Raw genomic sequence first — 24411 nt, 5'->3', positions numbered from 1 at the left:
GTTTGTGTGTGCGAGTGTGCACATTCAGGGGGTGTGCCTCTCTCTGGTCCCTTTGTGTCCCCATGGATGGGGACCTCAAGCTCAAGTAGAAGGGATTCTCTTTATCAGGGCTTTGGAGGGGGGGAGGCTCCCAAGTCTGATGGCTTTCTGCATCTCTGGGCCCTGGGGAGCCAGCCCCACCGTGGAGGCTTGGAACCTCTGCCACTGCCTTGATGGGCTCCAGCTGTGTGAGTCCAACTGCTCACTGGACTTCCCTATCGATGTTCTATCTGGGTAATGGATAGCCACCCAGTTGCTCAAGCCCTAGCAACTGTTCTTGATTCCTCCCTCCCCTGCCATCCAAAAGGTCAGCGAGTCGTGTGTGTTCAACCACCATAATACCCCTTGAATCTACTCCCTAACCCTGAGCCTTCATTTGAAAATAATAGACTTTATTTTTAGTACAGTTTTACATTTACAGAACTGAGCAGTCAGTACAGAGTTCCCACGTACCCCCACTCCCCAGTCACTCACAGTTTCCGGTATTATAAACATATTGCATTGTGGTGCATTTGTTAGAATTGATGAGCCAATATTGACACATTATTGTTAACTCTAGCCCAGGGTCTATATTTCCCTTTGTGTTACATTTTATGGATTTTGACAAATTCTCATGTCATTCATTCCATGCAAAATATAAGCCCTCCATTTGTCATGGCTTCACTCTAACCCTAAAATTTGCTCCTGTGCCTTTCGTAGCTGCCCTTCCCTTGATGGCTGCAGCGCCATCAGTTGCTGCTCCTAGTCCCTGGGCGGGTTCGGCCTGGGCTGCCCACCTTCCAGTGGAGCTCAGCATTCCTGAGCTGTCACTGTATCTTAGGCCCCTGCTAATACAGACGGCACGCCTGCTCCCCTACTAGGCTGAATAATTCGCCACCGGGGCCTGGACCTCGGTTCTCTTTGGCTGGCGCCTGGCACGTGACCCACAGGCGGCCAGGGAAGCTAAGACCAGGGGCTGGTGGTGGGGGCCGAAAATACGCGCCCGCGCGTGCCCTCCTGCTCGCCGGCTCCGGCGAGGCTTTGTTCTGATTGGCTCAAGTCCCAGGCTCCGTGGTAGGGATCGGAGGCGGGGCCCTACCCCGCCCTCTGCGCCTGGCGTCAGTCCCTTCCGGTTCGCAGGCCGCGGCAGGCTTCGTTCCCAGGCTCTGATTGGTCCCAGGCTCTGATTGGTCCGGAGGGAGCTCCGCGCGGCGGGGTGGGTGGGCATGCGCGGTACCTCCGCCGCGCCCCAGCGCTGGTGGGAGGGAGCCGGCAGAGGCTCCCACGGCGCCTTGCGGCGCTCTCTCTCTGCCGCCGCCCGGCCCACAGGCAGCCGGCCCGCCCTCTGCCCTCCGTGCCCTGCGTCCCGGGCGGGCGGGCTAACGCTCGGCCGCCCCCAGGCGGTTGGGTTTCCTGGGCGGAGGTGGGAGCTGTGGCTGGCGGGCGGGGGGAGAGGGGAAGCCGCAGGCCCGACTGGCCTTTGGGGCCCAGCACTTCCCCCGCCTCTGCAGCACCCGCTTCTGGCAGGGGCCGCTTCTCTGCCATGAAGCCGAGCTGAGGTTGGAAGGCCGAGGGTGGGAAAGCGGGCCCCCCGACCTCTCACCCTGTGGCTGGGAGTGGGCTCCGGGGACATCTCCCCAGGGGATGACCCTATAAACAGAGGTGCATAACCTTGACCCCTGAAGCCCCCGTTGTTAAATGCCCAGCTTTTTTCTGGAAAGCTGACTTGTAGGAAAATAGAAGGGGCCTCACAGCATCTTCATGTGGGACCCTCACTGCCGTATTCACGTACTCATTTATTCTCGATTTCACGTGGACGGCTGTAACAGCCTCCCCATTGATCTCATCTCCCTCTGGTCTGTCCTCCATGCAGCAGACCTGAGCACGCCAGCCCTGCGGTCACCCCTCAGGACCAAGTGTACAGGCTACTGGTCAACAGGATTAGTAAGGTCTAGCAGATCTGGTCCTTGCCTTCTGTGGGATAACAGGCTTTTGGATTCTTTGACGGGGAACAGTGGAGCTGAGGCTAGCACAAGCAGCAGGGCCTTAAATGCCAAACAAGCGTCCTACAAGCTAGAGCTAATTACTGGAGATTTTATTTTATTTTATTTTATTTATATTTACATTTTTTAATTTTTTTTTTCCTTTTTCTCCCCAAAGCCCCCGGGTACATAGTTGTATATTCTTTGTTGTGGGTCCTTCTAGTTGTGGCATGTGGGACGCTGCCTCAGCGTGGTCTGATGAGCGGTGCCACGTCCGGGCCCAGGATTCGAACCAAGGAAACACTGAGCCGCCTGCAGTGGAGCACGCAAACTTAACCACTCGGTCACGGGGCCAGCCCCTACTGGAAATTTTAGAGCAGTGACTGAATGGGGTATCAGGCGAGTATTTCTGGAGTCAGAAAAGGATGGAGCAGGGCATTTGAAAGGAGCTGAGGCCAGTTCAGCAGCAGTTTCCTGTGGGCTTCAGCCTAGGCCTAGCTCTGCTGGATGGGTAAGGGACTTTTCGGAACCAGTCAGGGCTCGGTTGGAAGATAGGGGGCAAGGTGTGTTGGGGTTAGCTGATGAGGGGCATGAGTTCCGGACAGGGGAGCAGCTTCGGGGGCAGGTGCGCGTGTGTGTGCTGCGGGAAGGGGCAGGAGGCTCGTCCACCTTGCTGGAGGACATGAAGGGTGGTGTGCTGAGACCAGCTCCAGGAAGTCCAAGTCCTGGGCCTGCTGGGGTTTGGCCAGCTCCCCAGGCCTTCCATCCCCAGGCCCTGTGGACACATGGCATCTTGGAAAAGGGCCTTCATCTGGGGCGGGGAGGCAGGGAGCCAAGGAGGTATGTTTTCCCCTTCTGGGCAAGAGAATTGTTCATAGTTGAAAGGCAGGAAGTACCTGCACAGCCTCCCCTCCGTCTCAGAGCTACAGGCCGAGGTCACGTGTGCCCACATTTGCACAGAGCCTGACTTTGACATCCATGCACACACAGGCCTGGACCCATTGCACTAGTGCTTCCAGGCCTGCTCCCCCGGCACGAGTCTGGAGCCTAACTGCCTCACCCCTCTCCTGCTATCTGTACCCCAGAGATTCTTCTGTCACCTAGCTGAAGACTGTTGTCTAGACTGGCTTGTCACCTGCCACCTGCATCCTGCCTCCTCAGTTTACTGGAGAAAAGCTCTTGCCCTGTGGCTTCAAGCTGGTAGAGAGGAGTGGAGGGAATCTCCAGGACCCTTGGATAAAGGAGGTCCCAAGACTTGCACCCAGGCTTGCTAAGGCCTTGCTCTGAGGGGGCAGGAGAATGGCTGCCCCTGCTCCCCAGGCCGACGACGGGGCAGGTGCGAGCTGCAGGGGAAAGGAGGCAGAAGAGTCTCTTCCGGCAGCAGGAAGTGGTAACCACCTATGGGGAAATGAGGCTTGTTCCTCCCTTTGGGGTTGAGCAGAAAGGGAACCTTAGCTGAACCCTGCTCTCCCTGCCGCCCTCCCCCACCAAGGGAGCCTAGAGGGAACAACCGCTGAGCTTCTGTTCTCTGATGCCCACCTTCCTTCCTACCATCCTGGGAACTTCCCACCCAGTCTCCAAGCCCCTTGTGCTTATCACTCAGGGCTGTGACTTGGGAAGGGTGGGCCCCATCTGATGTCCTGGGAGTCTGGGAGAAGCAGGTGATCCAGAGGAGTCCAGGGTCTGAAGCGGCTATGGTGTCTCTGCCCACTGGCATTGAGAGCCAACAGCCATGCTGTGAAGGGTACGGTCTGGCAGTGGTGAGCAGATAGCCTTCCGGAGGTGGGGGCGGGTTACGGCAGCCAGAGGGTGCCCGCTCGCTGGGCACCGTGGAGCTCTCACACCGGCCCTGGCTGCGTGGCAGCCGAGCTTAGGGCACAAGACAGCCCAGGTGCGCTCCCAGCGCCGGGCGCGAAGGGGCGGCGGGCTGGCCTGCGGCCAGAGCGAAACCACCCCAGGAGCCCCTCAAGGGAAGTACCGAGCCTGGGCCGCCCAGCCCCGGGAGCCCGCTGGGGGCGGGGCGGGGCGGGGCGGGGCTGGCGCAGGGTGCTGGCTGCAGAGCCCCAGGTCCCAGCGCCCGGCCGGCTCGCGGCCGCGTGGGAGCAGCGGGGCTCGACGGCGCGGCCGCCCGGCCGCCATGGCCACGCACGGGAAGCTGCGCCGGGAGCGGGGGCCGCAGGCAGAGTATGAGACGCAAGTCAAAGGTGAGCGGGCACTGGGCGCTTGCCGCCCGGTTCCCTGCGGAGACCCCGAGGGTTGTGGGAGAGCCCGAAAAGTCCCGCCGCTGGCCCAGGGCCCGCTGCCCTTCCCCAGCGACCTCTGGAGGGGGTTGGGGAAGGGAGCCAGAGCCCCCTGCCCACCCCCTCCCGCCCCTTTGGCCTTAACCATCCGCTGTTCCCCCTTCCTCCCTCCCTCCGTCCCTTCCTGTCTTCCTTTGGTCGCTCTGCCCTTCTTGGTTCTCCCTACACCTCACCCAGGGAGCCTGAGGAGGGAAAGGGGGCACCGGGTGAACTAAGGTGCCCCTCAGAAGTGGCATTCTAGGCAGAGTGAAATCGAACACCTTGACTTTGCTGAGGTGGTCGGGTAGGGGAGTCCGAGTGCCTAAGTGGATGGATTAGTGGTGGCTTTGCCCTAAAACCACTCCAGTCTCTGTAGCTCAGTCCCTTTGCCCTCCCTTGGGCACTGAGGTGGCTCAGAGCTGAGGGCCGCTGTCTCTGCGTCAAGCTGGTGCAGTGAGTCTTGGGCTGAGAGATGCAACAGGGCCAGCTTTGCAGTCTTCTGAGAGTAGACCTCTTTGGATTCTGGTAAACACTGTGCAAATTACATGCAAATCAGCTTTGCAAATTCTTAGTCATGGCTTCTGATGGTCTTATTCAGGGTGTGGTAGCTCTTGCAGAGGAAAGAAGGCAGCATCCAAGCACCAGCAGTTTGGGGCCATAAGGTTTCCTGGTACCTTCAGATGTGTGACCTCATAGATCACTCTCAATTGCTTTGTCTTACCTATGAAGGAAACTTAAGCTCAGAGCGGAGCAGTAAATTTGCTCGTGGTCACACAGCACTACAGCTCCTAGAAGGTAGAATGAAATGACCCTTGAAGTTCCTTTCAACCCAGAGATGCAGGTTCCAACGTAAATATCCAATGCAAGCAATTTACACCAAAGTATGCACGAGTCCTCCAGGGCTGGGAGAGGTGGCCTGCTACCCAGAGCCAGCTTAGGTGACTGTATGCAGGGTGAGCCAGTTCTTCAAACCTTACCTTCGTCGTTTCTCTGATGGCGATAAGGATCCCCATCCTGTATCCCCAAAATGTCATGAGGCTGAAAGACTTTGGAAACTCTTCAGTCAGCAAATACGGGTCAGTTAATTCACACTGGAGAATTGGGGTTTTGAGCAAGTCTGTCTTTAAGACAGTCCTTGCCTGCTCTGGGTCTCCAGCCATTTTAACTTCTGTTCCCCATCCCTTCGCCCCCAAAAAAGAAACTTCCTACCATGCTAGAAAAACAGGATCACTGTCTTGACACCCTAAATTCTGAAAGGTCAGCACAGTCGCGGTTTGGGAGGCCATCTTCTCTTCTGCTCTGCTTGTCAGCAGAAGTGAGACCATATGCCTTGCTCGCAGGAAGTGTTGGTGGGGCCCGAGTCCCTTCCTTTTGACAGATGTTTGTATGCATCTCTTCTGTCCGAGGCCCTGGGCATTCAGTGCTGAGCAAAAGAGAACCAGTCCCTGCCCGCCTACGGCTCCCAGGTCTAGTGGAGGAGACAGAGAGTAAACAACCCATCATGCAGTTCATTTCAATGGTGATGATGACTGCTATAAAGGGAAAGCACGGATGTCAAGAAAACGGGTGGGAAGAGGGCCAGACCTAGTTTGGGAGGTGGTCAGGGAAGGGTTCCCTGATGATTGCTTCTGAGCTGAGACCTGAGAGCCAGACAGTGACACAGCCTAGAGGCGGGGGGCTGGGCACCAGCTCACTGTGCTCAGATGGTGCTCATTCACAAGTCTCCTACTTGACACCAGCCAGTGCACGTGTCCGCATCCTGACTGAGGTGTGGCTGCACTGAAGAAGAAATGGAACAGTTTGGCGTGCTGGTCCACTCATCACTGTGCAGTTGTGATAGGTCCCCAGGGAACTATTGCTCCGAGAGGGCTGGGCAGGTGCCAGAGAAGGTGAGGTGAACTGGGATAGCAGACCTTTCTAGGAATGAAATGAAATTTAGTTTTATCCAAAAAATGTTACTCTGATTCAATGAAGACTCTCTTGATTGCAAGTGGCTTAGAGCACACTCCACCTGGCCTGTGGAGCTGAGTCAGCACTGGAGCCCAGCCTCGGATGGTATAAGGAGACTCCGGGTCTCTCACTTGCCTCTGCCCTGCTCTGCATTGCTTTCGCTGTCAGGAAGCACCCCCCACCCCCAACACACACACACACACACACACACACACACACACACACGTGTTTTCTTTTACTCAGCTTGACCCCTTGATGAAAAGAGAGTGCTCCAGTGAGAGTGAGGACTCTGGCCCCGGGTCCCATCCTGAGCCCTTCCTGGTGGTGGACGGGGTGGAGGGGCCGAGGGATGGGTTATGCTGAGTCAGGGAGAGGGACCCAGGGGCTGTGAATAAGAAGGGGACAGTCTCCAAAGAGAAATCAGAGAAGATGGCGATGCCAGGCAGGCAGAAGCCACAGAGGCCACCACACACCTTACAGCCCCTGGGAATTCAGTAGTGAGACAGAAATCCAAACAGTACCAGTACCGAGCTGTTCACAGTAGAGTCCTTTCAGACAGCCCCCTCAGGTCCTACACTTTCTCCCTTCCTCCCAGGCTGGGTCTCTGGTCCGAGCCCCTGCTGTCTTTTGCCTGGACTTGTGCCATAGCTGCCAACTGGGCTGGGTGCTTTCCCTCTGTCATCTGACCTCCGCCTTGGCTCCCCATGGCAGCCCGAGGGGGCCTTGAGAGCGAAGCCAGGTCACATCACCCCCGCTGGCCTCTCAGATTCCCCGGCACAGCTTCAGCCACACTGGCCCCAGTAGCCTTCACTGTTCCCTCTACCTGAACACTCTCCCCCTACATGTCTCCACGGCCCCTCTGTCATTTCCTTCAGCTCTCTACTCCAAAGTTGCTTGTTCCTGACTGCCCTCCTCTAAAAGAACCTGTCCCCGTCCCCACCTCCTGCTCTGATCTTGCTTTGCTGTGGTCGCCTTATCAGCACCCCTTGTTCCTGGACATTCTAGTATGTGTCTGTTCCCTCATTCCCATCCTAGCTCTGTGGGGGCAGGCACTCGGTCAGCCCTCTTTGCCACTGTATCTGTGTCTAGAATGTGCCTGGCACAGACTCGGTACAGAATCAACATTCTGCTGAATGAAGAAATCAGTTAGTGTCCCTCCCTGGGCACGTGGATGGAGATTAGTGAATGGGTGACCCACTTGCCAGAAACCAAGACCTGGGATCCTCAGTGCCCACTTGGGCACCCAGTGAGTGGCAAAAATGTTTGCAGTAGGTTGCTTAAGCTTGTCATTCAGGCAGTTCTCTGCTTTAGGTCTGTGTGAGGAAAGCGGTGTTGTTGCCAAATCGAGCCAGCAATAAGCTGTCAAAAGCCAGCAGTGTGAGGGCTCTGGGTGTGGTTCTCACTGCCAGGAGGTGGGGGTGGAAGTGCCCTGGGGACAGAAAATGGGGAGTCTGCACTGTGGGGCTGCCGTTGCCCCTGGGGCCGAGGGCAGAGTTCCCAGCCCTGAGGCTGCAAGTTCACTGCAGCCAGTGCATTTATGTGTTTGCAGGGTAGGCTGCCCTACCCGGAGTCCTGGGCACCGGAGGGGCAGGAAGTCTCAGGGGAAGCAACTCGGGGGCTTTCCAGGAACCAGGGAGTGATGGGAAGCCCAAGTGAAAGGCGCCTGGCTGGGGACAGGACAGGATGGGGCTGGGGCTGCTCTAGGTTCCCACCATCACAACCGGCTCCAACCCTCCCGCATCTACCCCACTCCCTCTCACCCCTGGGCATTTGCGTGGCTCTCCCCCCTCCCCGGAACAGCCTTCCCTCCCATTCCTCTTCAGTGGGTTGGGCCTTGCCTGTTCCCTTTAGCCTCAGCCCAGCTGGATGGCTGAGCCCGGAACGTCTTCCAGGAAGCCAGCCTCCTTCCTCCTCCTTGGCCCCAGCCCTCACCCCTGGGGTAGACGGGACCGGGGGCTGTGTCTGCCTCTTGCACCCCCGGGCCCCGCCACCGAGGCCTGAGCCACAGTTCTCCTGTAGAGATGCGCTGGCAGCTGAGCGAGCAGCTGCGTTGCCTGGAGCTGCAGGGCGAGCTGCGGCGGGAGCTGCTGCAGGAGCTGGCTGAGTTCATGCGGCGGCGGGCCGATGTGGAGCTCGAGTACTCCCGCGGCCTGGACAAGCTGGCCGAGCGCTTCTCCGGCCGAGGAGGCCGCCTAGGGGGCAGCAGCCGGGAGCACCAAAGCTTCCGGTAGGTACTGGCTGGCAGGATGGCCGTGGCAGGGCCCAAGGCTCTGCTCCTGGTCTGAGTGCCCCTCTGCCCCCAGGAAGGAGCCGTCCCTCCTGTCGCCCTTGCACTGCTGGGCCGTGTTGCTGCAGCAGACACGGCAGCAGAGCCGGGAGAGTGCGGCCCTCAGCGAGGTACTGGCCGGGCCCTTGGCCCAGCGCTTAAGTCACATCGCTGAGGATGTGGGGCGCATAGTCAAGAAGGTAAGGCCCCTGCCCCGGACACAGGAGGTGTGCACGGCCTTGGGATCGAGCAGGGGCAGCCTGTGGGCGTTCAATCCAGAGGCGTCAGGGCTGGGAGGGCATGGGAGGCCAGGCGGGCATCAGGCAGAAGGGAGCTGGGTGGAACCTTGAGTGCTGAGCTGAGGTGTGGCGGCCAGCAGGAGGGCAGCAGGTGCCACACTGGGGCAGTCCTGTGGTCACACTCCCCCTCCTCCCCAGAGTAAGGATTTGGAACAAGAACTGCAGGAGGAGCTCCTGGAGGTGGTGTCAGAGCTTCAGACGGTGAGGACGGGACAGGGCCCACCCTAACTAGAGGGAGGCCATGCCATCACATCTCCCCATGCCAAGCTCGAGGAGTAGGCTTGGGTGTCCAGGAGAGACCTGGGTTTCAAGGACCGCAGCATGGCCCTCTCTCCCTGCTCTGGGCACAGGGGGGTCGGGCTAAGTGCTCATGTGGGATCGCCTAGCTCTCCGGTCCCAGTCCCGGATGAGCCGGGAGGAGGAGGGGAAGGCTGGCCGTGGCCATGGCCTTCAGCAGGGCTGCCTGGCGTTGGGCCTCCCTGCAGGCCAAGAAGACGTACCAGGTGTACCACACAGAGAGCATGAATGCCGAGGCCAAGCTCCGGGAAGCCGAGCGGCAAGAGGAGAAGCGGGCAGGCCGGAGTGCCACCACGGTCGTCGCCACTACCGCCACGGCCGAAGCAGGGCCCCTCCGCAAGAGCTCCCTCAAGAAGGGAGGGCGGCTGGTGGAGAAGGTGGGCCTGGAGGGCACTGTCTAGCTCTGAAGGTGCTGGCTCCTGGCCTTTGTCCCTGCCGGTCCCCAGTCCTCACTAGCATCTGCTGGGAGGTGGTGCATGGAGGGGGAAGGCAGGGCTAGGGAGGGGAGAGCCGCAGACCCCTGGTGAGGCTGTAAGGGGTGGGCCTGGGCCTGGTCAGCCCTACTGGCTCTGGAGGGCTCCCCAAGCTGGGGTGGTAGACAGAGGGGACAGGAGAACAGTCACTGGGTCTAGGACAGCCCGATGCAGTCTTCCCCGTGCTCCTAGCTGGTCCCCCCCAGCCCAGCTGAGGCAAAGAGCGCTTTCATGCTCCCAAGCCTGGGGACCCTCCACTCACCCATCCCTGCCTCACACAGTGCTGTGAGGTTTCAGAGGGGCGAGAAGACATGTAGGATGGGTGATCTGGTGACATGCAGGGAGAAAGAGCATTTGAGGTGGCTCCTGAAGAGAGGATGGGAAGGCTGAGGCTGGCAGAAATGCCAGAACAGAAGTGCCAAGCTGGGCAGAACTGGAGCGGAACAGGAGTTGCTGGCCCTGGACGGGAGAGTTTGTGTGGGGCAGGGCGGGGTTGGGGAGGATGATAGGACTTCTGGGCTGTGTTGTTTGAGGGGCCTGTGGGACATGGGGCGTAGCTGTCCACATGGGGAGGGGAGAGAGTGTGGGAGGGGATGGGAGTGGGAGTTCCATGGTAGGCCACAGTTGGGGGCTTCCTGGCCAGCAGCGGGGATGACCCTGGGGTGCCTGTATGGTCTCGAGCAGCGTCAGGCCAAGTTCTTGGAGCACAAACTGAAGTGCACGAAGGCGCGCAACGAGTACCTGCTCAGCCTGGCCAGTGTCAATGCTGCTGTCAGCAACTACTACCTGCGTGATGTGTTGGACCTCATGGATGTGAGTGCTGGCTGGGCGGGCCGGGGGCTGGTGCCCAGGGCACTGGGACCCACCCGAGCTGTGTCCTTGCTTCCTCCCCAGTGCTGTGACACAGGGTTCCACTTGGCCCTGGGGCAGGTGCTCCGGAGCTACACAGCTGCTGAGAGCCGTACCCAAGCCTCCCAGATGCAGGGCCTGGGCAGCCTGGAAGAGGCAGTGGAGGCCCTAGATCCTCCAGGGGACAAGGCCAAGGTGCTGGAGGTGCATGCGGTCGCCTTCTGTCCCCCGCTGCGTTTTGACTACCAGCCCCATGACGGGGATGAGGTGAGGGTGACTGCCCCGCCGCTTAATGCCCCAGCCAAGGGCTTTGTGTTGTGTGGTGCTCAGTGCTCAGTGGAAGGGGAGGTGAGGCGAAGCAGTTCCACTTTGCTCTCAGCGGCCTCCAGGCAAATGAGGCTCACTAGAGGTCTCCCACTTGCATTTGAAGCAAGCAAACTTCTGCAGTTCAGGCAGGGAACTCACACCCCTGCCCCCTACAACTACAAACAGCAAAATGATCACCAGTGTGTACAGCTGTCTCCACCAACTCTTCTCGCAATTCTTCTGTATATTTTAGACATTTCACAATACAGACTTGGGGGAAATAAACCTTACAAGCAGTAAAATATAACTAGGCATCTTTTTACTTGCCTCTGAGCTGTTTTTGTCTTTTACCAGTTTGCCCGAATGGGCGTTGCGCATGGACTGGGCTGACAGAGCCTTTAGTTCTTTAATGTGTATTTTGACCAAGGTAATAGTTGAAAAAGTCAGCATCCCTCAAGTCTTATGACAGCACCCAGGAGTTTTCTCACTCCCCCTTTCTGTTCGCGATTCCCACTCCCCAGAAACAGCTGCTTTCCAGTCTGCTCCCTGCTGCTTCTGGTGCTTCCATCCGGGTGTGCACAGAACACAGCAGGCTGCGAGCTGCTTTGCAACTTTCCAAAGCCTCCACCGACTTCCTTCCATGGACCATCAGCTCGCCCCCACCTCCCTGTGACAGTGCTCCCTCCGTGCTGTCCGTGCAGTCCCTCCAGTCCCTATTCTCTTCTGCTGGAGCCCAGGGGTCCTGCTCAGCAGCCCTGCCATGCTCTCCTGCGGCACACCCTCTGGGGCCTGGGGCTTGTATCTTCCTCTTTTTTGGAATTCAAGGTTGAAAATCATTTTCCCTTTAGAATGTTAAAGGCGTTGTTACAAGCGAGGCTGTTAGGATAGTCTCTTTGCCCCTGGTTGTGAAATGTTGTGACGACCTGCCCTGCCCTGCCCTGGGGATCCTTTTTTCTTCACGGTGCTGGGCAACCAGTGGGCAGTGTCAGTGTGGAAAGTTGTGTCCTTCGGTTTGGGGCTCATGTTATTAATAATCCTTTAATAATCTTCTCCCCTTAATTTTCTTTTCTCTCATTTTCAAGAATTCTTGTAATTGGACGCCGGACGTCATGGGTGGATTCTCTAACTTCCTTGTCTTTTCTTTTTCCTATTTCCCATATCTATACCTTTTAATTCTTCTTTCTTTAGCGATTTCTCTAATTATCTCTTCCAACCCCTTCTTGAGTTTTTAAAGAAAATTTATTTTTGATTTTTTAAGTTCTGTTTCCCAGCTTCCCAAACTCCTGTTTAAAATAACCCTTTGTTCTTGTTTCATGGATACAGTATCTTCTCAAATCTTTCTGAAATGTTCGTTTTTGTTTTCTTGACATTTGCTTCTGTTCCCTGCATTTTCTCTGTTTGCTTGCAGTTTTAAAAAGCTCGCTTCACTCTGTGTCTTCCAGCTTAGAGCATCCCTCCTGAGGAGGAGGCGCCAAGAGGGAGACAGGATTCCGTGCCCGTGAGCAGAGCTGGTTGGCAGCAGGATTCCTCACAGGGCGTGAGGCAGGGGCTCAGAGCGCTGCTGCCCAGAGACCAAGGGGGGGGGGGCGCGTCTTGCTAAGAGGGTGCTGGAAGGGACTGTAGGACTTGGGCTAGGGCTAGGGGCAGTGGGGGAGGGCTTGGCCCTGGTTTGGATGCTGTCAGGAAGCAGGGGTAACTCTGACTGGGTGTCTTAGCAAATATTATCTAGAAGATGGGGGGTGGGCAGGATGAAGGGAGGCTAAAGCTGCCATCAGTGCATATTAGCCAGGACAGAGGGCAGTTTGGTCTTCTTTGTGGCTTGGATGGAGTTCTTGTCTTCACCCATCATGGTCACAGAGTGGCCTTGTCTGATGTGCTCTGTAACATTCCTCATTTTCAACAGGACAACCCCAAAGCCCAGCTGTGAGCACCTGGCCAGCCTCAGCTGGCGGCTGCTGCTCTGCTCTTTCTCATCAGGAGGGAGTTTTGTCCCCTTCTTCAGCTGTGACTAGTGTCCCTGAGTCCAGAATCCCTCTGACTGATCATTTCCCGAGAGTAAATCTCTAGTTTTCTGCTCCTTGTGTGGGTTTGGGGCTGCGGGTCTTCTAATGTCAGTGTTCCCTCGGGCTAGACTTTCTTATAATTGTGGTAAAAAATACATAAGGTGTACCATTTTAACCATTTTTAAGTGTACAATTCAGTGGCATTAAGTACATTCCCACTGCTGCGCAGCCATCCCCACCATCCATCCCCAGAACTTTCCATCTTCCCAAATGGAAACTGTCCCCAGGAAACACTAACCCCCTGCCCCTCCCCCAGCCCCTGGCACCCCCATCCTCCTTTCTGTCTTTATGAATCTGACTACTCTAGGGACCTCATACAGGTGGAATTATACACTATTCGTTCTCTTGTGTCTGACTTGTTTCATTCAGCATAATGTCCTCAAGGTCCGTCCAGGTTGTAGCACGGATCAGAATGTCCTTCCTTTTAAGACTGAATAACATTCCAGTGTGTGGATGGACCACATTTTGTTCATCCGTTCACCTGTCGATGGGCGCTTGGATTGCTTCCACCTTTTGGCCACTGTGAATCATACTGCTGTGAACACAAGTGTACAAATATCTATTTGAGACCCTGCTTTCCCTCCTTTTGGGGACAGATCCAGAAGTGGAATTGCTGGATTATAGAAGTCTATGTGTAATTTTTTGAGGAACCGTTGTACTGTTTCCTAGATAGACTTTTAACCAGTCCTGGCTTCCATGCCCCCTGCCCCGGGGAGACACTCACTGCCTCGGTCTCCTGAGCGTTCCCAGGTTCAGCTGCGCGCTCTGGCTGGCTTCTGTCTGGGCTCCATCTTCCACAGCCCTGTTGACATCTCTCGCGGGTCGCCATCTCCGCTCTGCCCGGGGTGTCCCTGTGACTTGCACCTGTGTGCTCCCCTTACGGTGGGGCCTACAGGGAGCCTTTAGTCAGCTGTGGATAGATGAAGTCCTCACTCTCACTTTTAACTTGATGTCCGAGTTCCCTGGATGTTTACATGTTCCAAAGTGAGGAATTCCTCACTTCCCAAAGCCACTCTCATTTCGCCACGAGGAACCTACTTGCGCTTGATTCGAGTGAACGGTTTCTCTGCCCTCTCCTCTCCACAGGGGAGGTCTGGCTGGGCCCTTCCTCTTCTGTCTCAGACCCAGCCCTTCTGACCATTCGTTTTTTGATAATAAACTGCTTTATTGAGGTATGATTCACATGCAATACAATTCACTCATTCAAAGTGTACAAGTCGGTGGTTTTTAGTATATTCACAGAGTTGTGTGACCCCCACCACCATCTCATTCCAGAACAGCCAAAAAGAAACCCTGGACCCATTAAGCTGTCACTTTCCCCTCCCCAACCCCTGGCACCCACTGTCCTACTTTCTGTCACTATGGATTTGCCTCTTCTGGACCATTGATGTAAATGGAATTGTACGACAGTGGCCTTTTGTGTCTGGCTCCTTTCACTGAGCAGCACGTCTTCATGATTCACCCGCACAGCAGCAGGGAGCCACCGGGACCTCCTGCCTTCTGTGGCCAACTGACATTCCACCATACGGACGCACCCCATTTGCTTGTCCACTCATCTGTGGACGGACACCTGGGTTGCTTCTAGCACTGGGCGACCATGCCTAGTGCTGCTGTGAGCGTCCGTGCCCAGGGCCCAGTGGGCATGATGTGCTCCTTTTCCTTGCGGAGGCGCCCTCACCCTTCTTTAGAGCCGGGAGTGTTAGGCGTCAGGCCTGGTGGTCCTATACGGCAGCCACTGAGGCAGTGGAAATGTGCCTGGCTCCCTCATGCCCCGGAGACCTCGCAGAGACCTTGGTGCCCACTGCCCAGGCCCTCTCCTATGTCTGAACTCAATGTCCCCAGGCTCGGCCCTCAGCCCCTTGGATACTTCCCTCCACAGGTGGCTGAGATCCAGGTTGAGATGGAGCTTCGGGATGAGATTCTGCCCAGAGCCCAGAATATCCAGAGCCGCCTGGACCGACAGACCATCGAGACAGAGGAGGTATGAGTGGCCCAGGAGATGTGCATGGGGACAGGGACCTGGAGACGTGGAGCCAGGTGCCCATGGTCTCCCCTCCCCCTTCCTTCTGACTTGGACTTCCTGTCCCTCTCCTGTCCACCACTTCTTCCTGCCCTGCTGCTGTCCTCTCCCCAGGTGAACAAGACGCTGAAGGCCACACTGCAGGCCCTGCTGGAGGTGGTGGCGTCGGAAGATGGGGATGTGCTTGACTCCTTCCAGGCCAGCCCCTCCACTGAGTCCCTCAAGTCCACCAGCTCAGATCCGGGTGCTCGGCAGGCCAGCCGGAGACGGGGCCAGCAGCAGGAGACTGAGACCTTCTACATCACGGTGGGGAGAGCTAGCCTGGGGAGGCAGGGCCGGGTCGCAGGGAGGGCCCAGAGCTGGGACTAAAACTTCGGGCTCTTCTTGGGGTTTCCCAGAAGCTGCAGGAGTACCTGAGTGGACGGAGCATCCTTGCCAAGCTGCAGGCCAAGCATGAGAAACTGCAAGAGGCCATTCAGCGAGGTGGGTCCGGCTTCTGGCCCCCTCGGCCCCTTCCTCCCCACCCCCAGGGCCAGGAGCGTCACCTACTCTCAGCTCTCCTCCCTGGGAACCCTAGTCTGCCCAGAGAAGTCGAGTGGCATGCAGGACATGACCCAGCAAGGGTCCTGGCCCCCATCCCACCCTTGGCCTTCAGGCCGAGCCTTTCTCTCTGCGGTGCACTGAGGACCTTCTGGCCCGAGAGGCACACCAATGTTTTCTCCTCCCCAGGTGACAAGGGAGAGCGAGAGGTGTCTTGGTGAGTCTTTCATAAGGGCCGGGTTGTTCCCAGGTGCCGGGCTTCTGCAGGGGTCAAGCTGTGATGTCCCCACCTTCCCTCTCGTTGGGGCCCAGCTCCGCTACTCATTCTTCTGTGGCCTCAATTTCCCACTTTGCCCAGTGGGTTCTGGAATAACTCTCGAGCTCCAGGGCCCTGTTTGGCTGGGCTGGGGGTGGGGCATCCTATTCTCTATGCCCACTCCCCTCAGAGCCAGCTCCTGTTTACCACAGGACCCAGTACACACAGAGAAGATTCCAGAAGAGCCGCCTCCCCCGCCCCACCTCCCAGTATAACCAGAAACTCTTCGGGGGAGACATGGAGAAGTTTATTCAGGTACTCGCTTTGCCTCACACTCCAGCTGAGGGCAGGCCCTCCCCCTATATTCTGGTCTCTCGCCAGCCCGGCTGCCTGTGACTCCAGTGTTCCCCGTTGCCAGCCACTGGTTTAACTGTCCCTTCCTGGCTGGGCCTTTGCCAGGCCTCCACTCATGGAAGGGAGTGTCCTTAGCTAGTACCAGACATCTACAGAAAGCCTCTGGTGGGAGCATTTTTCAGGGTGAGAAATGAGCTTCTGGCCAGCATGGTACTGGGAGTCCTAGAGAGTGAAATAAGGGAAAGAAGAAAGATCAGAAAAGAAGAAATACCACTATTATTTGCAATGATGTGATTATATACGTAAACATTCAAACGAATCAACAGTCTATTTAAATGAACTTGCAGTGTGACTTGATTCGAGGTCAGCCTACAGAGTTCGATTGCGTTTTCACATGCCAGCAATAAACGGTCAGCAAATAACATGTCAGGGTCTCCCTAAACCTGCACCAGGGATACCAGACCCCCGGGGGGAGCTGAGGAGCCGTGGGCTGGTGGCCTCCTTGGTTGCCCACAATCGTCATGCCTTGTTAAGAGAAAGTAAAAGCGAGCGAATGTTGAGGTGGGACGTGACATGTCCACAGTGGAGTGAACACCTTTCTGTCCCCAGAGCTCTGGCCAACCCGTGCCCCTGGTGGTGGAGAGCTGTGTTCGCTTCATTAATCTCAATGGTAAGCAAGACCCCGGCCCTCCTGCCTCTGGCCTGGCACCCAGCACCCGGCAGCGGTCCCAGAGGGGATGGGGAGGGGACTCCGCCCACTGGCTCTTCGTCCTCTCTCAGGCCTGCAGCACGAGGGCATCTTCCGGGTGTCTGGTGCCCAGCCCCGGGTCTCGGAAATCCGCGACGCTTTCGAGAGAGGTGGGACTGGCCGGGCCGGGCGGGGGTGGAGGGCTCCCTAGAGCCCATGTGATCAAACTTCTCGCCCTGCGTGTCGCCCTCAGGGGAGGACCCACTAGTGGAAGGCTGCACAGCCCACGACCTGGACTCGGTGGCAGGGGTGCTGAAGCTCTACTTCCGGAGCCTGGATCCCCCGCTCTTCCCCCCGGACCTGTTTGGAGAGCTGCTGGCTTCTGCGGGTGAGGCCAGGGCCTGAGGCCAGCTGGGTGGGAGGGGCTGCTTCACTGTGACCTCGGCCACACTCACCCACTTCTCTCCGGGGTGGCGGCCTTGGCATAGAGCTGGAGGCCGTGGCAGAGCGAGTGGAGCACGTGAGCCGCCTCCTGGCCCGGCTGCCTGGATCGGTGCTGGTGGTCCTGCGCTACCTCTTCACCTTTCTCAACCAGTGAGTGCTTCTTGGGGGGCGAGGTGGCCAAGGGGTAGCCCCACCCAGCTGACAATGGGGGTGCAGAGGACACTAGAGCTCCTTGCCTGTGACCTGTGTGTGCTTCCAGCCTGGCCCAGTACAGCGATGAGAACATGATGGACCCCTACAACCTGGCCGTGTGCTTTGGGCCGACGCTGCTACCCGTGCCTGCTGGGCAGGACCCAGTAGCCTTGCAGGGTCGGGTGAACCAGCTGGTGCAGACGCTCATCGTGCAGCCTGCGCGGGTTTTCCCGCCCCTGAGTCTGCTGCCAGGGCCTGTCTACGAGAAGTGCATGGCCCCGCCTTCTGCCAGCTGCCTGGGGTACACTCTTTGTGCTGCCTGGGGTGGAGGGTCCAGCGGAGGGGAGCCCCCTCATCTGTTCATCTGTCTCACTCTGCTCTGAACCTTAGGGACACCCAGCTGGAGGGCCTGGCAGGGGAGAACGAGCCGGAGATGGAAGCTGGGACCCCAGCCCAGGAGGATGGTGAGGGCGGCAGAGAGGAGGGCCCCGCCCTGTCCCTGCCCCTGGGTGCCCACTCCACCCCCCCCTACTCGGACCTTCTCTTCTCCCTAGACCTGGAAGGGGTTGTGGAGGCCGTGGCCTGCTTTGCCTACACTGGCCGCACAGCCCAGGAGCTGACCTTCCAGCGTGGAGATGTGCTGCGGCTGCACGAGCGGGCCTCGGGGGACTGGTGGCGGGGCGAGCACGCCGGTGCCCGGGGACTCATCCCACACAAATATATCACGCTGCCCGCGGGGTGAGCGAGCGGCACAACCCCTCCAACCCCCAACCCTGCTTCCCTTTCACCTGGGTTTCTGGCCCTTCCCCCGCCCGAGTCCCGGCTTCCATAAGCCTTTCCGACCACTTGTGGCCGACACTGAGCCCGCTGGCCCCAGAGCCTGTGCCAGAAAGAGCACTCTAGACAGGCTATCTTTCTAACCCCAGAGCAGAGAAGCCTACGGCGGGCCAGGGGCTGCAGGCTTCAGGGGAGCCAGTGAGCAGTCCAGAAGGCCTCCTGGCTGCGGAGTTCATCCATCGGTGAGCAAGGGGAAAGCGGCCCTCGGGAAGACCTCTTCTGGTGGCCCCAATTGCCCACCCTGGCCAGGCCGGAGGGGGCTGGGGTCAGGCTTTCCCAGCTGGAGAGGGGCCCAGTGGGGAGAGAGTTGTCCAGGTGAGGGACACCAAAGGAGGACAGAATGGACCCACTGGACCAGCTTCCCTGTTCCTTTTCCCTTGGCCACGCCCTGGGTTTGGGAGGAGCCACTGCCAGGTTAGCACAGGAGCTTCCCAAGGAGCCCCCTCCAGGCTCACTGTCTGTACCCTGCAGGCCAGAGCCGTGCACCCTACCCCAGGCCCCTCTGGGCATACCCGGGGACCCCTCTGGGCACAGACGGCACTACTTGGTCCCAGCCTCCCCAGAGCGACACGTGGAGGTGGATAAGGTGAGGCGGGGGGGGCACCTCTTCTGGGAACTCTCTGCCTCCCCTCATGAACCAAACTCTTCCCTCCCAAGGTTGGAGCCAGCCCAGGGTTGCGGGGGGGCGGGGGGGGGTAGGCCTGCAAGGGTGTGAGTGCCGGGGGGAAGGACGGGCCCAGAGGCTGGGTCAAGGGGGACGTGGGGGCTCACGCATTTGGGTTTCATGTCTGATTCTTGAGCGGGAAGTTTCGAGTGGTGTGGGTGAGGGGTTCCCGGACAGACTTCAGGGCTGGGGTCTAGAGCCAGGCTAGGTGACGTGGCAGGCACTTGGCGGGCCAGGGAGGATGAAAGGGACAGATGGAAGAGAGACTGGAGGGGGTGGCTGACTGGGGAGCCAGATGGGGCAGTGGTTCTCGCAGAGGGAGAGAGTGGGTACTGGACGCAGCCCCTGCGAGGGATGCAGCCTAGGGAGCCCCGGCTCCCTGCTCTGTCCGATGGGCCCAGCGCACCCACCTGCCAACCCCCAGTGAGCACCACTGGGCTGATGAAAGCCCTGGGAACAGTCTGAGCTTGAGGAGAGACGGGGAGGGAGCACGCAGTGTGCCGGGTGTGCCCCAAAGGCCAGGCTTAGGAGCCCGGGGACAGGGGGGTGAGCTGGGCCACACAGACTTGACGGCCAGAGGAGCAGGAGCCAGGCGGTGGGGGCGGGGCAGGGCAGCCGGGAGACCCCAGGGGAGGCAGGCAGCAGGTGGGGCTGGGTGGGGGGTAGGTGCACTCTGACCTGGGCGTCCCCAGCACGCTGGTGGTCCCCAAGGCCCCCAAGGTAGGGGGTTGGGGTGTGGAGTGGTTATGATCTCAGCCAGAGAGAGAGAGGGCGTGACAAGAGGGGAGGCCCGTGGCCCAGCCAGAGGGGCCCCGACTTTAGGGCTGGGCTAAGGATTGCTGTCTCCAGAGGAGGCTGTGACAGCCACTCCAAAAGTGGCAGGAGGAGGAGCCAGCCCCGTGGTGTAGTGATTAACTTTGTGCACTACGCTTCGGCAGCCCAGGGTTCGCCGGTTCACATCCCTGGGGCGGACCTACTCACCACCCATCAAACCATGCTGTGGCAGCGTCCCATATACAAAATAGGGGAAGACTGGCACAGATGTTTAGCTCAGCGACTGTCTTGCTCACCTGAAAAAAAGTGGCAGGAGGGAAATTGGGCAAAGGAGGAGGGACAGCAGTTGTGGGGGCCATGGAGAGGGGGTGGCCAAGGATTGTTTTTGGAGTGGGGAGAGTTCTGGTGGAGGCTTGAGCATCAGAGGGTGGGAGAGCCTCACTCCTGGGTCAGTTGGCAACACACTGACCTGGGGGTGGTGGGAGTGGATGGACAGGTGGGGGACATTCTCGCCAGATGCCCTCCCTTTCTCTCCTCTCTGCCAGGCCGTGGCACAGACCATGGACTCCGTGTTTAAGGAGCTCTTGGGAAAGACCTCTGTCCGTCAGGGCCTCGGGACAGGGTCCACCAACTCCCCCAGCCCCGGGCCCCGTAGCCCGAAGCCTCCAGCCTCCAGCCGCCTCGGCAAGAACAAAGGCTTCTCCCGTGGCCCTGGGGCCCCCGCCTCACCCTCTGCATCCCATCCCCAGGGCCTGGACTCACCCCTCAAGCCGCACTGAGGTGCTGCTGGCTCCTTCACAGGCCCTGCCCCACCCTAGGCGGCCACGGGTGAGACCGGCCGCCCTCCCCAGGCCCTTTGCTTCTCCCTGGCCCTGTCCAGCAAGTGCTAAACACCTGCTCTTGACTCTTTGCAGAGAGGACCATGTGGCTGTCCAAACATGCCCTGGCCTGCCCCCAGCCCTGGCTTAGGCCCCTTGGGGAGGCAGCTGAGGAAGGAGGCTGGGGATAAGCCCCTCCCTGGCTTTGCTGTGAGGGCTCTTCAGTGGCTGTTGGGTGGCAGGTGCCCTTGCACAGATAAGCAGGCCCACCAGTGCCCAGGCCTGTCTCTGCCTCAGCTGAGGGTTCGAGCATGGTGGGGTTGGCAGGTGTTGGCAGCCATTCATAAAGACCTGTGCATTGACTTCCCTGTGTGAGCCAGTTCTCTGTATTAGGGGGCTGGGCAGGTGGGTACAGGGCCAGCCCATAGCGCCCCAACTGCTCCAGGACAGATGCCAGGGCAATCAGCAAGAGGCAGCAAGGTGGGCTACTGGAACACCTTCCACCAGGGGTCCCTTGGCACAGAGCTCTCCACGACAGGGCTGTGTGGGTTGCGGACTTGCATCTTTGAAGGCTCAGTCGCCTGCCTCACGGGTTCCAGAGCTGTGCATGTGTCTGTGGGTGTGGGGGTGTGTGTGTGGGGTGGGGGGTCTGAGAGTGTCTTTCCACTGTTACCCTGATCCAAGGAGACTCTCGGATAGAAAATGAGCTACAACTTTTATCAGGGAGAGAGTGAGAAGGGAGGGCAGAGGGGGACTAGAGGCAGAGAAAGGAAGGTCCCCTGGCCCCGCCCCTTTCCTTCCTCCTGGCGCCCCCCACCCCCACCCTGGACCTCTTGGGCAGGCACTGGCTGGGGTGGAAGCTACGTGCCACCCTCAGACTCTGCAGCCCCTCCCCACACCTGGCACCAAGGAGCTGACCTCTGGGGCCCCTCACAATCCCGGAGCCAATTCCCAATCGGCCCCCCTCCCAGTAGCCCCTAGGGCCAGCCTCAGGCAGGCAGCTGAACTTGGTAGAGCCTCTGGAAGGAAGGCGCCCCCTGGCTTCTCAGGAGGAAGTGTCCTTGGCCAGGAAGGAGCTGGCAGTGGCACAGGACTCATCTTGGGGCCCTGGGCTGGGTGGGGCACGCCTCCGGGCCCAGCAGAGCAGGCTGCGCAGCTCTGAGGAGACGCTGCTACTGAAGGAGGCGTAGATCCAGGGGTTGGTGCAGCTGTTGAGGCTGGCTAGCAACATGAGCAGCACGAAAGGGGGCCCTGTGGGAGTGGAGGAGTCCGGGCTGGGGCTGAGGGTGCCTGGGCAGGGGCGCGACTCCCCACCCCTCTGTGCCTGCTAGGGGCTAGCATGCGTGTGCTCGTGAGCCCACAGCTAGATGTGTGTGTGTAGGGGGGAGTAGAGGTGTGTGTGCAACCAAGACCCGTGCCCCACCCCCCCGCCCACCGTGCCCCTAGCCACAGCCACACCCACCTTCCCGAGGTGCCTCTGGGTCCCACGCTGCCCACAGCTGCACGAGGAAGAAGGGCGCCCAGCACAGCACATAGACAATCACAATCACCAGCGTCATCCTCACGGTCTTGGCCACGGCTGCTGACACCCGGGCTCCCTCTCTGGGACTGCCTCTCCGGTGCCCTCCGCGGTGCCCCCCAGCCCTCTCTGCCGGCCCTGGCACCAGGCTCGCATGAATCTCCCGGAAGATGAGCACCTGGCAGGCGGTGATGCCCAGGGCTGGTGCCACAAACACCATTAGGGCGATCCAAGTGACATAGGCACGGAGGCCCCAGGGCTCGGCAAAGTGGGCCCAACAGTCGAAGACCCCGCTGCCGTCTCCCACGTCACGCTGGGCGAAGATGAAGAGCTGGGGCAGGCTGAGAAGAAGCGAGAAGGCCCAGGCCACCAGTACAGGCCGGTTCCAGCGAGCTCCACCTCCGTGGCGGTATGCCAGCATGGGGTGGCAGATGGCGCGGTGACGGTCCAGCGTCATGGCCAGGATCATGTAGGAGGAGGCATACATGCCCACCATCTGCAGGTACTTGACTGCCCGGCACAGGGCATCAGGCCCACGGAAGCGATCGGTGGCATCCCAGGCCAGCTGGGGCAGCACTTGGAACAGAGCCACGGCCAGGTCAGCCAAGCATAAGTGGACGATGAAGACGTGCATGGGTGCCCAGTGGCCCCGCCGGCCCCGCCGCACTAGAGCTCCCAGCACCAAGCCATTGCTCAGGGCCACAGCCACAAAGACCGTGGAGAGCAGGGCCAGCTCTGCCTGGGCTAGCAGCGGATCCCGGGTGTCCAGTGCCTCCTCCTCGCTGCTGTTGCCAGGTGGGGTGGGTCGAGAGGGGGGCTGGAGCACAGCTGGGCAGGGGTGGAGGGAGAGGGCCAAATTAGGGAGTGTGCTCTACAGGGGCCCCGGGCCCAAGGAGGTTCCAACTGGACAGGCAGAGCTGGTGGCCTGGGCAGCCCGTCAACCTGGGCCTCCTGCTTCCCTCCCACCTCCCACTTCCTGGCTCTCATTCTTCCAGCAGAGCACACACCATCCCCCACGCCTCATGTGGTGGGGCGGTAAGGGTAGCCCCAGCCCCCATTGAGTATGTAGGGCTATGCTCTCTCTTCCCGCCAATGGCAGCCTGGAGAGGAGGATTTAGGCGGTCTGTGCAAGAGGGGCTTCTTGGCTTCGTCCAACCCCACTCAGTCCACCCAGCTCATCCCGGTGGGGGGATGGGTGGAGGATGTGTAGGGGCCTGGTGGCTGGAAGCTGGAAGCTTACCGGAGGTGGTGCGCGTTCTGAGCATGATGAGGCCGGGGCAGGTGTCCTGAGTGCCTGGAGGAGACAGGGTGGTGAGGTCAGCTTCCTGTTCAAGGGGCTGGCCTGGCTGCCCAGAGTCTCTGGATAGGGGTCCTTAGAGAGGTGCTAGGGTGGCCAGGTCCCTGTCTGTGTGCGTGGTGGGCTGAGGGTCCAGCCTGTGCATGCAACTGCATGTGTGCATGCGTGCCAGTGATCGGGCACTGAGGGTGCACCTTTAGCTCCATCAAGGTTAGTGCGGTCTGGCCCCACTGAACCAGACATGGACCTTTGGGCACTGCTACGCTCCTTCCCAGGACTGGGCAGGGGAAAACAGAGAGAGGGACAGTCAGACAGATGGATGAACCAAGCCTAGGACCCACCTAGGCAGCCCACGAGGGCTGAGGCAAACATACGACCCCCCTGCCCTGACAGAGGTCAAGAGAAGTGGCCATAGGAGGGCTGGGGACCAGGCGGGAGGGGCCAGCGTGCCCCCGCAGCCCCTCACAGCACCTTACCTGGCCAGGCTCCCGGGATCCTGGGCGGGCAGCTGTGTGAGAAGGTGGCCCAGGAGCTCAGATCTGCTCTCCACCGCCCGCCCCGCCCCAACCCAGCCTCTGGGAGGGACCTACCCAGGAGGGGACTTCCTCCCCCACCCCTCCCCCCACGCCTCCCAGGGCCTCCTGCTTGGGGCACCGGACAATAAGCTCCTGGCCTCCTCTGCTTCCTTACCTGGCCGCGGCCCCCCCAGGTCAGTCCCCAGGACTCCTTTCCCCCCACTCTTGAGCACCTTGAGCCCTCCTCGGCTGGCCCAGCTGTGCCCACCACACCGGCTATCCTTCCCCCACTCCCCGCAGAAGGCCCACCTTGCTAGAAGGTCGGCTCTGGCCGGGCTCTGGGAGACCACTTAGTTCAAGTGTCCGTTTTATTAATGAGGAAGCTGAGGCCAGAGAGGAGTGGGACTGCCTCAGGATCACACAGCTTTTTCGTGGCAAAGCTTGACTTCTCTTTCCCAAGTCGGGCTCCTTCTGTCCCTCTTTGGGCCTAGGCGAGGGAAGCAGGGAGAGCTCACAGAGTCCCCACCGCAGAGAGGGATGGCCTCTCCCAGGCCTATGAAGGCCCCTCCCCCTCCTCAATTTGGGCCTCATGGAGATGAGGGACAGAAGGGAGGGGGTGGGGCGGGGTCAAGCCAGGCTTAAGGTGTCCTGTGAGATGCAGCTTCCTCCCTAAGGCCCTGTGGGAGCCAGGGAGATCACGACCCTCTTCCT

The 24411-nt window shown here is 59.4% G+C and overlaps 2 protein-coding genes across 6 annotated transcripts; one reads left to right on the top strand and one right to left on the bottom strand.

Moving 5' to 3' along the window:
• Nucleotides 1–4023: 4023 nt before the first annotated feature.
• ARHGAP4 (Rho GTPase activating protein 4) lies at nucleotides 4024–20731 on the top strand. 5 transcript variants are annotated; one of them, XM_023634511.2, is made up of 22 exons: nucleotides 4024–4204; nucleotides 8249–8456; nucleotides 8533–8695; nucleotides 8933–8995; nucleotides 9280–9468; nucleotides 10249–10377; nucleotides 10459–10680; nucleotides 14662–14763; nucleotides 14917–15108; nucleotides 15201–15285; nucleotides 15532–15559; nucleotides 15811–15913; nucleotides 16562–16622; nucleotides 16733–16810; nucleotides 16894–17028; nucleotides 17129–17234; nucleotides 17344–17577; nucleotides 17667–17740; nucleotides 17831–18014; nucleotides 18203–18295; nucleotides 18585–18699; nucleotides 20097–20731. In XM_023634511.2, exons 1-22 carry the CDS (start codon nucleotides 4138–4140, stop codon nucleotides 20328–20330), a joined length of 2865 nt encoding a protein of 954 aa, XP_023490279.1. In that variant the 5' UTR covers nucleotides 4024–4137; the 3' UTR covers nucleotides 20331–20731. The 5 variants fall into 5 exon arrangements, with proteins under 5 accessions (XP_023490279.1, XP_070113966.1, XP_070113968.1 ...); XM_070257865.1 differs by having other exon boundaries at nucleotides 4044–4204; nucleotides 10495–10680; XM_070257867.1 differs by lacking the exon at nucleotides 16733–16810 and having other exon boundaries at nucleotides 4046–4204; nucleotides 10495–10680.
• Nucleotides 20732–21066: 335 nt separating this feature from the next.
• Nucleotides 21067–23749, bottom strand: AVPR2 (arginine vasopressin receptor 2). The gene is made up of 4 exons (XM_005614629.3): nucleotides 23662–23749; nucleotides 23129–23182; nucleotides 21832–22716; nucleotides 21067–21620 (listed from the first exon to the last, which is right to left on the bottom strand). The coding sequence occupies exons 2-4, from the start codon at nucleotides 23151–23153 to the stop codon at nucleotides 21415–21417; spliced, it is 1116 nt and encodes a 371-aa protein (XP_005614686.1). The 5' UTR covers nucleotides 23154–23182; nucleotides 23662–23749; the 3' UTR covers nucleotides 21067–21414.
• Between the last annotated feature and the right edge of the window lie 662 nt (nucleotides 23750–24411).

This window comes from Equus caballus, chromosome X (genome assembly GCF_041296265.1).
Source record: "Equus caballus isolate H_3958 breed thoroughbred chromosome X, TB-T2T, whole genome shotgun sequence".
In the NCBI taxonomy this organism is placed as follows: domain Eukaryota; kingdom Metazoa; phylum Chordata; class Mammalia; order Perissodactyla; family Equidae; genus Equus; species Equus caballus.
This window is presented reverse-complemented; position numbering and strand designations above follow the sequence as displayed.

What these genes read in the sequence shown, in the direction of transcription:
- ARHGAP4 (XM_023634511.2), top strand. Translation starts at nt 4,138, where the DNA reads ATGGCCACGCACGGGAAGCTGCGCCGGGAGCGGGGGCCGCAGGCAGAG. An exon ending in ACATGGAGAAGTTTATTCAG is followed by an intron (nt 15,914 to 16,561) that starts GTACTCGCTTTG and finishes TTCTGTCCCCAG; the next exon opens with AGCTCTGGCCAACCCGTGCC. An exon ending in CTCTTCACCTTTCTCAACCA is followed by an intron (nt 17,235 to 17,343) that starts GTGAGTGCTTCT and finishes GTGTGCTTCCAG; the next exon opens with CCTGGCCCAGTACAGCGATG.
- AVPR2 (XM_005614629.3), bottom strand. Translation starts at nt 23,153, where the DNA reads ATGCTCAGAACGCGCACCACCTCCG. An exon ending in CAGAACGCGCACCACCTCCG is followed by an intron (nt 22,717 to 23,128) that starts GTAAGCTTCCAG and finishes ACCCCTGCCCAG; the next exon opens with CTGTGCTCCAGCCCCCCTCT. An exon ending in CCCAGAGGCACCTCGGGAAG is followed by an intron (nt 21,621 to 21,831) that starts GTGGGTGTGGCT and finishes CCACTCCCACAG; the next exon opens with GGCCCCCTTTCGTGCTGCTC.